The sequence below is a fragment of the Mytilus trossulus genome, chromosome 9 (genome assembly GCF_036588685.1).
Source record: "Mytilus trossulus isolate FHL-02 chromosome 9, PNRI_Mtr1.1.1.hap1, whole genome shotgun sequence".
NCBI classification, from domain to species: domain Eukaryota; kingdom Metazoa; phylum Mollusca; class Bivalvia; order Mytilida; family Mytilidae; genus Mytilus; species Mytilus trossulus.
In genome coordinates, this window is record NC_086381.1 from 54807110 (window position 1) to 54822668 (window position 15559).

At 32.4% G+C, this 15559-nt stretch overlaps 2 protein-coding genes across 2 annotated transcripts; both read right to left on the reverse strand.

The window, feature by feature from the left end:
- Positions 1–3630: 3630 nt before the first annotated feature.
- Positions 3631–5406, reverse strand: LOC134684760 (uncharacterized). Its single transcript, XM_063544065.1, has one exon. The coding sequence runs from the start codon at positions 5404–5406 to the stop codon at positions 3631–3633; it is 1776 nt and encodes a 591-aa protein (XP_063400135.1).
- Positions 5407–5901: 495 nt separating this feature from the next.
- Positions 5902–7251, reverse strand: LOC134684761 (uncharacterized). The gene has a single exon (XM_063544066.1). It carries the CDS (start codon positions 7249–7251, stop codon positions 5902–5904), a length of 1350 nt encoding a protein of 449 aa, XP_063400136.1.
- Between the last annotated feature and the right edge of the window lie 8308 nt (positions 7252–15559).

Here is a 15559-nt window from a genome sequence, read left to right on the forward strand (position 1 = left end):
ATGATTAATCTGATCATTGTGTTTTAAGATACTAGTAACATCTCTGCTGATGAACAATATTTCATAGAAACACATCATCGCTTTATACAAATGTAATTGACTGCTATTTAATTTTGTACTTTAATTAGGTCTTTCCACTTTTCTGTGGAAAGACCTATTGTTTTTCTTCTGATTATTTTTTTTTTCTTCCGCCTAATTTTGTTCTTGCGATAAACATTTGTTTCGCAATATATTGCCTAGATATTTGGTATATGATATCCAACAGTTTATGCGCTTTTGAAATTTACCCTGCGTAAACGAATACTTTTCTTTGTAGGAGTTATCTTCCCAAACACTGTTTTCCTTGTTAGCGCAACTCCTTCGCAACCGTAAAATATTATGACACATTTATCTTACAAAATTGCTCGTTATATCCTTCGCATGATTTGTTCTATTTTGACTGAAGCGATATGAATGCTCCATATGAGAGTTGTTTCCCCTTATGCATTTGATATAAGTGATATGCATTTCTATCTTGTAAACCATAAGTGCTAGAGACCTAGGATCTTTTGATTTGAGGTCCTTGGTAAAAAAAAATGAAAATTAGGTCAAGGTCAAAGGTTAAAACATATTCTAATTTTTGAATTTGGCTAATTCTCTCTTATTTCCAGAAACTGTATAAGATAACAACAATTTTTTTTACCTAAATTGTTTGTTGCGATATGTCGTTACACGTATATTTTGATTGCAAGGGTACGTTGAACGTAAAAGGGAGTTTTCTCCACTCTTGTATTAAAAAATACATGTATGGTGATATAACTCATTAACCAACTATAAATAAGACCTATAATCTTTTGATTTGAGGTCCTTGGTTTGTGGCCTTGAAATTGAGGTCAAGGTCATAGTTTAATAGGACGTTCTAGATTTTGACCTTCACTTTAAATTCATATAAATACATCATAAAGCCATAGGAACTTACATTATTAACTGATTTTTCCTAAATCAATATCAAATAGATCTTTGCTAGTGGAAAGACCTTCAATTGTTCTCTGAACAATTGGTTTTTAATTTTTTTGTTTTTGTGATAGTTTTTATTTAAACGACGAGGAGGATGCTTTTTGATATGCTTTATTTTTAGATTTTAGATATTCATGACTGATACAAAATCAAAGTGTATTAGTACATTAAAAATAATTATAAATGCTTAAAATAAATTATGTATCACTTCAAAGAAAAAGTGTTGATGACTAATCTGGATACTATAGCATTGGTATCGAACCTAAAGATAATTTGAAACAGAAAACGTGCATTTCAACTATGGCTCTCATATATGACATATAAGCGGCGACTTTTTTTTCTCCAAATGATTACAAACGGTAAAAAATAAAAATAATTTTGATTTAGTTATACACATCTATGGTACACATACGTTAATATGATGCATCAACCTACAATGTGTATGCAGTGTATAAAAACATAACACTATTTCTATTGGTATAATAATTAAACACTCCTACATTTTGTTAACATAAAATGAAGATACATTTATACGAATTAAAGCATAAATTATACCTCATTCACATATATCGGAAGATTGATCTAAATATTTGCGAAATAAAGTTCAAAATATAGTATATACATATGTAAAAACAATACTGGTATGACAGACGATGACCAAAATCCACCACTTCATGCAGTGTCTTCCATGTCAGAAAATTAGTGGATCAAAAGTTTCCAATTCGGTTAATCAAATGATCAATTCCAAATGACCTCTACGTTTTAGAAGTTAGTGTCCTCGTGTGTACATGTACATCAGGCATGGACTTACAATTTACTGATAATGCCATCATATTCATAAGACGATTATATGTGTGACCAGTAATTTTAAATGTAATTATAAGTGTGCTTAATTGTATAGTGACGGTCATGTGCAGGTCAAAATAATGGCCACTGTGTACTCATGACATAAATATGTCATTGAAAATGTCTAGACTTACAAAATTACAAAAATGTCAATTATGTGGTGAAAGTGTGTTCTAATGCAGACTTTTTTTATGGCGAACAAATCGATTCGATGATTTTTATACGTCAACACTGTTGCTTCTGTACCAAACTAAATATCAATATATGAATACTATATACAAGTGAGGTAATGTTGGGTCTAAAATAATACTCTGAGTAGGACTTGCATTCTATGGTATAGTAGTCTGTAAATATAATTATGATATAACATTAAAAATAGAATACATGTATTTTTCCGATATAGATTATTTTATTATAAAACGATAGGTAATTCGTGTTTAGTCTTGTTTTTTTTTTAATTAATTTGAATGGATTGATATGTTTCGAAGTTCAGTGCGACTTCCATTTCACTTAACTATTACACACTTTTGTTAAGGGCATAATATTCCCTAATGACCATCAGTCATACATGAATTGGTCAATTTTAGGGTTGTATTTGTTTTACATTGTGTTCTTTTTTTTTTTTGTGTGTGTGTTATAAAAACAATATTCAGAAATATATTCTTATCTGAAATTTTACAAGTTGCCACTGCGGTGAAAATAATTTATTTCCGCATTAACTAAACACATGGAAAAAAGTATTGCAACACCTTGATTTTTTTAAACTTGAAAAATCAGCCTCTTTTTTTGGATGAAATATAATAAAATATGTGTATAAAATTATTGAAACATAGTTTAAGATAACATTGGCATTGAAACCAACAAAAAATGTTTGAAAAAAAAAAGATTTATATAACCACAATTTTAATAACAAAATGAAGTGTTTTTGTACAAAAAAAATGCATTTTACAACTTTTACTGTAGTCGAACTTTACAATGTCAGACTTTTCAAAATTAATCTTCAGATGACTGTTCACATCATGGTTGATCGTTATACGCCAAAGAATTATTTCTTTGTGTGCATCACCCATTCAAACGGATAACCGCATCTTAACGTCTTCTGAATCCTGCCATAAATCGTCTAATTTGTTGCTAAGGTAGCAGCAACGATTTCTGATGAAGGGCATTGTTTATTTCATGATGTGTTTGAACAGGGGTGTCCTTTCGAGAACTTTCCGCCCATTAATGTCCCATATATGCTCGATATGGTTCAAAGCCGGGCTACGATCGGTCCAAGGAAGATGAACCAAATTTCATTTGAACATTGGGTCTTCCTCCATGATGCTAATTTCCAACTTTGGCGAGCTCTGCAATACATCGGATACGGAAAACTGTCTGTCTGTTCGTTAGCAAAGGTCTCCGAAATGGTCTTATTGTCGGGAATACGTGAATTAAGGAATAAAACGTTGCATGTTCTAATAATGTAATCGATCTATATAATGCCCAAGTATACAAGTGACACGTCACAAAGTCTTGACGTTACAATATAAGACCTAAGTTACGTTCCCGCGGTGTGTTCGCGCCGTATTTACAACATTCTGGGGGCCGCAAAAAGTTAAAATTCTATATACAATACAATCTCAAATGTGAATAAGAAATTTCAAATTAAAAATATTTACGCTTGAAAATTAAAGTCTCTATGTATAGAAAATAATAACTGTCTTTGTATAGTGGTATTCAAATTTGACACTTTAACACTTTAAAACAATTAACGATTCACAGTTCATATAAAAAGGGGTAGTTAACAGTTCACATCCGTTCTTTATCATCTCGATTTGAAGACAGATTCAACCAATTACGGATTCTTTCACCAGCCTTTACACTTGCTAGACGTCTTGGACGAATGTCTTGTGTGGTGCTTTGTTCACATGTATCATCTTTCTCCGAATTACATGTAATTTCGAGCGGATATTGTTTCACTATCGGCCTTGTAGTTTCGGTATTCTTCATCTTTATTTTAGCGGCACGCACAAATCCATCGTTTCCTCGAATTAGTTCAGTTACAATGACCATTTTCCAATTGATTCTCGTTGACTCATCGTGAACAAGAACAACGTCGCCAACTTTAATTTGTTCATTGTTGTTTCCATATGCTTTGTGGTATTCCCTCAATGATGTTACATAGTCATTTTTCCATCTTGTCCAAAAGTGTCTGAATAATTCTCGTTGTCGTTCATTTTGTTTTGTAAGTGATGAATAGTCCATAAACACGGGTTCACTGTTGTCCTGTTCTGAATGTGGATAAGATAACGATCTTATTTTTCTACCACATAAGAGGTGCGATGGAGTAAGTGGTTCACTGTCGTTGATATTCGTTGAGGTGTATGTTAGTGGTCTGTCGTTCATTACACTTTCTACTTCCGTAACAATAGTGCACAAGGTTTGAAAATCGACCAATGATTTTCCGAGGACTTTTTTTAACAAAGTTTTAGTTACTGCTATTAGTCTCTCCCAAAATCCACCATACCAGGGAGCACGATTCGGAATAAATCTCCACTGTACACCTAATTCTGCGATTTTACTTTGTACATTTTGCGATTCAATTATTTGTTTGATTTCTTTTGAAGCTGCAACAAAGATCAGAGCATTGTCCGTTATAACAACTTTCGGTGTAGACCTGCGACTTGTGAAACGGCGAAAAGCTTGCATAAAACATTCTGCTGATAAATTCGGTAAAACCTCTAAATGTACTCCTCTTGTTGACGCACATGTAAATAAGCACACGTATGCCTTCGTTATATTTTTGTGTTCATCCCTTACATGTAGTGCTCCTGTAAAGTCAATACCGGTCACAGTGAATGGCGGTGTATCTTGAAGGCGTGCTTTGGGTAAAGGCGGCGGATCGGGAGCCTTATACGAAGTTCCATTTACTTTAAGACATGCAGTACATTTACGTAAAATCTTATTAACAAATTGACGAATACACGGTATCCAAAAGTTTTGACGTATATGCGATATGACACTACTAGTTCCTGAGTGTAGTAAATTCTCGTGTGCATCTCGCACTATCAACGTTGTTAGCTGTGTGTTTGCGGGTAACAAAATAGGAAATTTGGCGGACTCGGGAATCGGTGCATTCTCTATCCTTCCTTTACATCGGATAATGTTATTCTGATCCAAAAATAAATTCAACTGACGAATCCTAGATAAATTCTTTGTACGGTCTCCTTTTACTAGCGTGTCGTATTCCTCCGGGTAGTTTAATATTTGGCATGACCTAATCCAAAATTGTGCAGACTTCTGTATTTCTTTTACATCACATGAACCAAATGTTCTGTCTTCCTTTGATATTCTACAGTTTTGAATAAAACGTAATACATATGCCGTCGTTCGTAATAGTTTTTTGTATGAGGAGAATCGTTCAATTTCCACCAAATCGTGAATTCCTTTTGTTCTATTCTCTAGTGTTGGTTGCTGGACATCAACGTTATCAGTTAATGTAGATAGTACAGAGTTATCTTCAATCGTATGAACCGGGCGTTTTGTTGTATCTATTATCCATGATGGACCATGCCTCCACAGCATGCTTTCTGTATATTGTGTGGCCGTTATTCCGCGTGTAAGTATGTCAGCTGGATTTTGATCTGTCGGACAGTATCGCCATCTATAGGGTCTTGTTAATTCGTTAATTTATGTTACTCTGTTTGCAATGAATCGTTTTAGTGGTTTCTTTGACATCAGCCAATGCAATACTATTTGACTGTCAGACCATAACTCTACGTTGCTAATGTTGGTAAATGTGGATAAAATGTGTTGTGTAAGTCTCGCACCAATTACAGCTGCCATTAACTCTAACTGCGGTAGTGTTAAACTTCTAACCGGAGCTACTCTTGTTTTCGCCATAATCAATTTGGATTCGTTCCCGTTGCAAAGATAGACTACGGAGCCGTAAGCTTTCAAGCTGGCATCAGAAAATACGTGTAGTGTTAACGATGTGGTTTCGTTTTGTGTACCGGTAAAATAACGTCTCGGAAAAGCAGTCTTGATACTCTTTTGAATGTTTGTTGCAATGTCAATCCTTTACTTTGTAGGTAAAATCTCATCCCATTCGTAGTTTTCGCGCCAAAGTTCTTGGAGAAATAATTTTGCTCTGATTGTGATTGGACTCAAGAGGCCTAATGGGTCATATATTTTCGATGATTGCTTCAATATCTCTCGTTTAGTGATATATGTTTCCGCTGTTAAGTGAATTTCAGGTTGTGCGAAATAAAGTTCGTCTTTTTGTACATCCCAACGCATTCCTAGTACTTTCGGTTTGGTGTCCTTGTCAAGTATTTTATCAGCGCATGCTATTGTCCGTAAAAGCTGACTGTTTGATGTCCACGATCGGAGATTAAATCCACCTTTTGTCATTAATTCCCTAGCTTCTTTGTAATACTGTACGGCTTTGTTCTCGTTACTTACGCTCGATATAATATTATCAACATAAATGTCTTGTTCAATCATTTTAGCTGTGTCACTATTCTTTCCTTGAGTCTGCACATGTTTGAGTAGTGTTGCGCTCAGAATAAAAGGGGAGCATGTAGCGCCAAAAAGAACAGACTTAAAACGATATGTCACCAATTTACTGTTTATGTTTTCTGCATCAGACATCCACAAAAATCTTTTCGCATCTCTGTCATGTTCGTGTAAACCTACGTGTAAGAATGCCTTTTCGATATCCGTTGAAATTGCGATGGCGTTTAATCGGAAACGCAATAATAGTTTTGTCAAGTCATTAAGAACGGGTGGTGTATTCATTAGACAGTCGTTCAAGCTCGGGTACTGATCAGATTGTCTACAACTACAATCGTAAACAATGCGAATTGGTGTGGTCAACGAATATTTCCTAACTGGGTGGTGCGGTATATAATGCACTGTCTTGTCGTCACATTCTTCATCCTCGATTTTTTCAATGAAACCTTTAAGCTCTTGGTTCTTTATAATATCGTCATACGTTTTCAACATACCTGGTTCCCTGTCTAGCCTTCTGATTACAGATTCAGTTCTTCGTTTTGCAATACTAAAATTTGTCGGAAGTTGATCATGTTCTCGTTTCCATGGTAATTTTGCGATATATTGTCCGCCTTGAAATTCAATGCAAGTGTTCTGATACGTTTTTAAGTAATCTTCATTCTCTTGGTCTAATTCTTTAGACTTTATTCCCATTGATTCTAAGTTCCAGAATGATGCGATGTCGAACTCCTCGGTCTTATGCGAAATAAGCATGTTTAGTACTGACAGTGAGTGTGTAGCCGACTCCTTTAACGGACCGGATAAAAGATAACCTAGCTTCGATTTAACAGCAGTAGGGCCATCTCCGCGGATGATTTTGTCTTCAATAAACTGCCAATAGTAATCTGCTCCAATCAATACTGTAATTTCAAACATACTTTCGTCGGTAATTGGATGCGCTAAATTCAAGCCTTGTAAATAAATGTAGTTGTTTTTCAAGTCTAGTTTTCGGACATGATTCTGTAACGGAACGGCTATTTTCGGTACAACAAGAACCTCGATAGGTATTTTCTGTCTCGTCTGTGTTTCTACCAATAAAGTACACTTACCTAAGTGTCGAATGCTATTACCTGTGTCTCCTGTGCTGTAGATTTCAAGTTTTAATTTTAAAGCAAGAGCTTCTGTTATGAACGAACGTTGTGCACCTTCATCAAAAAATATGTTTGCGTCTATACCTGTCTATACCTGTACTGTCGGACCAAACGGGAGCAACTGCTGTCCTCAATAATACGCTTGAATGTGTTTTATGAGATGTATGTAGAACTTTTGTGTCTTCTTCTGATTTTCCCTCTTTATCATTAACAATGCTAACATTTACTGATTGTGATGATTTGGTAGAATGTGATAATTTTTCGTGTTTTCCGTTTTCGTGACGAAAAGTGTTTTGATGCATGGGATCTTTACTTTGAACTTGTGAACTTCTTTTATCGACCATTGACTCATTACATAAGCTAGTGTGATGTTTTTTCTTACAATAACGGCATGCATGTTTAGATTTGCATTCACTGGCACGGTGCGTACCGAGACAATTAAAGCAAAGATTGCTTCGTTTTACAATATTCTTTCGTTCTTGTGTGTCTGTAACTCGTGTACAGTTCGTCGGTGCGTGAATTTCTTGACAGAATATGCATGGCCTCGCGGTCAGTAAACGTTGGTTACTTTTTACATTATCGGCTCTTCTTTGCGTATATGATTCCTTTCCGTAACTAGAAGATTTTGTTTCAGTGAGAAACGTACATGTAGGCGTTGCATAACTTTGACGAATACTGTAATCCTGACCTGCTTCGATAATACTAATCTCGTTCTGAATAGCTTTACGTAAATCGTGTAAAATCCATGTGTTAGATCCATGATCTCTCGCTAAATGTTGCCTTACTTCTCCGGGAAGCTTGCTCAAAATTATAGGGACCAGTTATGTGCCGTAAGTGTCTTGCGATTGGCCTAACGCTTCCAATCCGCGTACGGATGCCTCTATGCGATCATAAAATATGTGTAAACTTTGTAAATCATTATTTGGTGGTGTAATGTCTAACAATGCCTTCATGTGCGCTTGCGTAATCTTACTAGCTTGTCCATATCTTTCTTTTAATACATTAATTGCCTCCTTGTAATTAGCGTTTGTCAATGCGAACCCGTCAATTGTATGTGAAGCTTCACCTCCGAGTTGCGATTTTAAATAATTGAACTTTTGAATATCTGTTAGACTCGGGTTCATATGTACTGCCGATTCGAAAGAATCCCAGAAAGATTGCCATTCAATAATATTTCCACTGAAATTGGGCAAAGTTAATTTCGGAATATGGTGTGTTTAATTGCTAAACGTTGACAATGACGGTGCGATATAGCTCTGTTGTTGATTTTCAATACATGAGGTTGGAATGAAAGGTGGCGCTTCATAATTTAATGTTTGATAAGATGAAGTTGACTGTTGATTTGTATGATTGTTGCAATTGTCTAAACTCTGTATGAATATACGCAAGTGTTTTAGTTTAGTTTCTAAATCTAAAGTATACTCATCTGTGTTGAGAATGTCTTCTTCAATATCCTCTGCATCGATTGCACTTATAATTTGTTGATTCAAATCTTCTAAAAGTTTCTTCTTCTGTTCCACACTCTCGAATGTCGCTAAATGATCTACCCTGGCTAACTCCGCTTCGTTTTTCAAATCGTCGATTTTCCGCAAATGTCTTGTAACTACACTTCTGTTCGCTTTCCTTATCGATTTCAGCTTATTCAAATCCTGGTCACGGCACCAAAATGTCGGGAATACGTGAATTAAGGAATAAAACTTTGCATGTTCTAATAATGTAATCGATCTATATAATGCCCAAGTATACAAGTGACACGTCACAAAGTCTTGACGTTACAATATAAGACCTACAGTACTTGCAACCTTATGCGTTACTATTTCAGCGATCAATCAGCGGTCATTGATCAGTCACCGATCAGTCAAGTTCGCGTCAAACTCACGTCAGCAATCCGTCAGACTTGTAGTAAAAGTAATTGACTGATCGGACTGATCGGACTGATAGAACCGATCGACCTTGATGACGGATTGACCTGTAATACGTCACATGATAAAATAATGCAAATTACGGAATCTTAGTTTCGTTTAGTTTAATTAAAATGGCGACTAGTGAAAATCGAACGTTCAATGATCATGATGATACATTTTGCTTTAATAATAATTATTTAGCAAAGTTTTATTGAAAAGAAATGTAAAACCGAACATAAATATTATTATTAAAGAATGGTATTTTTGTTTTATTTAGGTTATATATTTTCAAACACGGCGGGTTTTAAAACGGTGTCTACATCGCGATTTTTATTTTTTTATTTTCCAAACATACTCGGGAAAAGCAACGATTTGTATAGTTAGAACAAGGATTTGCATAGCTATACACATCCTTGTTATCATCATAAAATTCATTAAAAAAAACTTATCATAATCAAGGACTTTCTATATATATTCCTGTCACAATCGAAGCCTATAAAATTTTAATAAAAAGAAGACTAATTTTGGATATTTTAAACAACTCGAAATAAAATGTAAGTAAGATTTATCTGACACTCTTAATTTCATAAAAAAACAAACTATTCTAATCTATAAAGAGTACAAAAATCCAATGGTGGTCAATAATTTTTAGTAAAATGAAGAAATATTTGTATTTAAGGCAACGCGTACAAAAATTAAATATTTTTTCCTTAACGTAGACATATTTTATGAAGAACAGCCAATTCTGATGTACAAAAAGTACTGAAATCATATGACGGTTAATAATGTGTATCAAAATATATCAATAACTGCATTCTTAATTTCTTATTCCACAAAAATAAAAGTTTAAGTATTTTAATTCTCATTATATCTCAATTCTGATTAGAAGACTTGTCTCAAGATGGTAAAAATAACTGATTTCAAATAAAATAGAATCATTTCTAATAAAAAGAAGACTAATTTTTGTTATTTTTAACAATGCGAATAAAATATAAGTATGATTTCTCTGACACTCTTTTAATTTCATGAAAAAAAACTATTCTAATCTATAAAAAGTACAAAAAATCCAAAGGCGGTCAATAATTTTTAGTAAAATATTTGCATTTTAGGCAACACATACAAAAATTAATTATCTTTTTCCTTAAAGTAAGCATATTTTATGAAGAACAGCCAAACTTGATGTATAAAAAGTACTCAAATCATATGACGGTTAATAATTTGTATCAAAATAAATCAACAACTGCATTCTTATTCAACAAAAATAAAAGTTTAAGTATTTAAATTCTCAGTATATCTCAATTCTGATTAGATGACTTGTCTCAAGATGGTAAAAATGATTGATTTCAAATATAATAGCATCATTTCTAATAAAAAGAAGACTAATTTTGGTTATTTAAACAATGCCAATCAAATTTTAGTATGATTTCTCTGACACTTTTTTAATTTCATGAAATAAAACCTATTCTAATCTATAAAAAGTACAAAAATGCAATGGCGGTCAATAATTTTTAGTAAAATGAAGAAATATTTGCATTTTAGGCAACGTGTACAAAAATTAATTATCTTTTTCCTTAAAGTAGGCATATTTTATAAGAACAGCCAATCTTGATGTACAAAAAGTACTCAAATCATATGATGGTTAATAATTTGTATCAAAATAAATCAATAACTGCATTCTTATTCCACAAAAATAAAAGTTTAAGTATTTTAATTCTCATTATATCTCAATTCTGATTAGAAGACTTGTCTCAAGATGGTAAAAATAACTGATTTCAAATAAAATAGCATCATTTCTAATAAAAAGAAGACTAATTTTGGTTATTTTTAACAATGTGAATAAAATATTAGTATGATTTCTCTGACACTCTTTTCATTTCATAAAAAAAAATATTCTAATCTATAAAAAGTACAAAAAATCCAATGGCGGTTAATAATTTTAAGTAAAATGAAGAAATATTTGCATTTTAGGCAACGCGTACAAAAATTAACTATTTTTTTCCTTAACGTAGGCATGTCTTATGAAGAACAGCCAATTCTGATGTACAAAAAGTACTCAAATCATATGACGGTTTATAATGTGTATCAAAAAAAAATCAATAACTGCATTCTTATTCCACAAGAATAAAAGTTTAAGTATTTTAATTCTCATTATATCTCAATTCTGATTAGAAAACTTGTCTCAAGATGGTAAAAATAACTGATTTCAAATAAAATAGCATCATTTCTAATAAAAAGAAGACTAATTTTGGTTATTTTAAACAATGCGAATAAAATTTTAGTATGATTTCTCTGACACTCTTTTAATTTCATGAAATAAAACCTATTCTAATCTATAAAAAGTACAAAAATCCAATGGCGGTCAATAATTTTCAGTAGAATGAAGAAATATTTGCATTTGAGGCAACTCGTACAAAAATTAAATATTTTTTTCCTTAACGTAGGCATATTTTATGAAGAACAGTCAATTCTAATGGACAAATAGTACTCAAATGATATGACGGTTAATAATGTGTATCAAAATAAATCAATAACTGCATTCTTATTCCACAAAAAATAAAAGTTTAAGTATTTTAATTCTCATTATATCTCAATTTTGATTAGAAGACTTGTCTCAAGATGGTAAAAATAACTGACTTCAAATAAAATAGCATCATTTCTAATAAAAAGAAGACTAATTTTGGTTATTTTTAACAATGCGAATAAAATATTAGTATGATTTCTCTGACACTCTTTTAATTTCATGAAAAAAAACCTATTCTAATCTATAAAAAGTACAAAAATGCAATGGCGGTCAATTATTTTTAGTAAAATGAAGAAATATTTTCATTTTAGGCAACGCGTACAAAAATTAAATATTTTTTTCCTTAAATTAGGCATATTTAATAAAAAGAAAATCAATTTTGGATATTCTAAACAATGTGAATAAATTTTGTATGATTTCTCTGACATCCTTTAAACTTTATAAACAAACCATTAATTTTAAACTATATACAGTGAAAAAATCAAATTGTGGTCAACAATTTCCATTCAAATGAAGAAATGATTGCATTCTGGTTCAACAAAATTAAAAGTAAAAAGATACTCCTTCTTCAAATATTCAAATTTTATACAAAATTTGTAAAATAAAAGGAATTTATAGCAACAGATTGAAATTGAAGTTACAATATTTTCAAATATGAGAAGAAAAATTTGGATTTTACGCAACGCGTACATAAATTTAATATCTTTTTCCCTAAAGTAAACATAATTTATGAAGAACAACCAATCCTGATGAACAAAAAGTACTGAAATCATATTGCGTTTGATAATTTTTATCAAAATATTAAATAACTACATTCTTATTCCACAAAATAATAATTTAAGTATTTTAATTCTTTTTATATCTCAATTCTAATGAGAATATTTAATCTCGAGTTGTTGGAAACATAGACATATAATATATAACTCTGTTGGAAATAACTGATTTCAAATGAAACAGTGTCATTTTTTAAATAAATATATTTGTTTTGGTAGTTTTAAACAATGCGGATGAAATTTAAATATGATTTATCTGACATTCTTTTAATTTTATGAAAAGCGACCTTTTCTAAACTATAAAAATTTCAAAACTTCAATGGCAGATTATCGGCATTTTCGTAGGTAGAATTTCATGTTAACTGAGACATATTATGTATTATAGTATGTTTCTAATGTTTACAATATTTAATACAAAACTATTAATCAACAGAAACAATTTAACGCTTTAATTAAGCATCTAATATAACTGTTATACTATTTTTACTTTTTTATTGCAACCAAATTAACGTGTACATTATGGTGTCTTCGTCGAGGTCCGCGTTCATGGATCGAAAACACTGTTGAGTTCGGTTTACATAAGAATTTGAAATATATACGTATCCGTCCGATCCGTGCATAAATTTGATTTACTGATCGATCGATGACCGTTGTCACGGTAACTCCCACATATGTTATTTGACTTATCTGACGGATCCTATGGGTCACCGATCACCGATCAGTCATCGATCAGTCAAACATCCGTCACCGATCATTCACCGATCAGTCAAGTTCACGTCAAACAGTAACGCCTAAGGTTGCAAGTACTGTAAGTTACGTTCCCGCGGTGTGTTCGCGCCGTATTTACAACACTTATCGCACGATAACCAGTAGCGATGAGTTGATCTCGAACAGTTATTGTTAAATGGCTCCTGTATGACCACCACTCTCTTTTAAGGATTGGCTTGTATGCAATGGGTTTCCTTCTGACCAACCTTCATTATGCTTGATTTTCAAAGCAAATGGTATAGGAGGTTTTTATTATCTCGGATGGTCTTTAACAGCGTTTATTGCCTGATTTTTGTTCTCAAAAGGACTTATAGTGGAATGGTGATGACCAACAATACGTGCAGTTGTTACAGCGACATCCCTGCTTATATTATACTGATAATCTGCGATCTTGCTGCAGTTAAGAGTTGTCAAGGACCCATTACAAGGTGTCAATCACATAACTTTATAAACTTGGTTATTTAAAGTGTTGAAAACAATGAGGATAAAAACATCTGTTTTGCTGTTTACGGGCACAGTAGCTGCATGTGCAGATAAAAACTTATAGAGTCGATATTTATTGATTGAACTCAGGTCATACTTAAATAATGTGTAATTAGTTCTATTTTATTAAATTATATCACAAAAAAAAATAAAGAGTGTTTTTTTAATTTCAATTTCAATTTGGTATTGCAATACTTTTTTCCACGTGTATATATGGTACAAGGCAAACTGGTGAAGTTATCTGATTGGTATTTATCTGTACATTTTGTTAACATGATTATTATTTAACAAAAAATAGTATTGAAAAAAAAGGTCAGGTAGTGACCAAGGCATTTTGGAAATAACATTACATGTCTTTTGTTCTTTATTAACAACATGCTGCAATGGCGTCATCCATTTATTGGCAAATACTAAACATACTTCTATTTTACGGGTATTGCTGGCGTCTTCAAACTAGATTATTCACATGTAAATGTGTATTTGCATGTCCACAGTTAGTAACCTGTTTTTCAGTGGTTCTCGTCTGTAATTTTATATCAAAGTTGTTTTTCTGTCACTAATTTGTTCATAAATGAGGCCGTTAGTTTCCCCTTAAGATAGTTTTACATTTGTCAAAACAATGACATTCATAGCTGATAATGCGATATGGATTATGTTAACTGTTGAACGCCGTATGGTAGCCAACAGTTGTTACGTTTTATCCCGTTTGGTCTATTGCGGAGATTTGTCACATTTGCAATTATACTGCATCTTCCTAATTTTGTGATTTTACCTTTTTCTTATTTTCATAGTTGCGATACAAAAGAAACCAAACAATTAAAGCGCTGTTCCATAGCTTTTTGTGTGGTATTCGTAGTATGTGTATTGAATTTGTGTCATATATTTACAATTGAAATTCAAGACTTTAATATAACAATCTGGATAAATTATCTAAAATATAGATAATATAAACTGATTGAATTGCAACACACACTAACAATATATATTAGATATTTATTTGTATTCAATAGTTCCATGTAGTTGCTGAGGTTACAATAAAATATACAACAGACAACAATATCTTCAGTAAAATGTTAAGGTGAGTAAACATGCGAAGAAATTTGAACACTTATGCATATACCTTCTACAGCACATTAATTAGGTAATTGTGTTTGCTGTTCCCCTTAAGTATATGTATGTTGAATAAATCAGTTTGCGAGGGATAAAAAGACGGAAGAACATGAAAAAGAATGTATAAACAATAACTGTATCCTATCACAGCTGTTTATTACTTAAAGATCATATGGTATATCTTCAGTGTCTTTGAAGTGCTCGTTAACAATAGATAGCTTGATATATAATAATAAGTTATTATATGCAGAAATGATTAAGACCTGACATGCTTGATTTCTTAATTTACAATATGTGTTACGTTTATATTATGTGATTTTAACAAACAATCGGCATTCGAATCGGAAATAACTATACCCTCTTCTTCTTGTTGTTTTCCTCCTTCATTCACAGTAGGCTGACGTCACACAATTACTTCTTCGAAAAAAAAAGAACAGAATGGTATCTTGTACACTCAATTTCTGCTATAAAGATAATGTTCATACACTGAGTAAGTAAAAATTGAGTGACTATGTTGAACGCATTTATCCCATC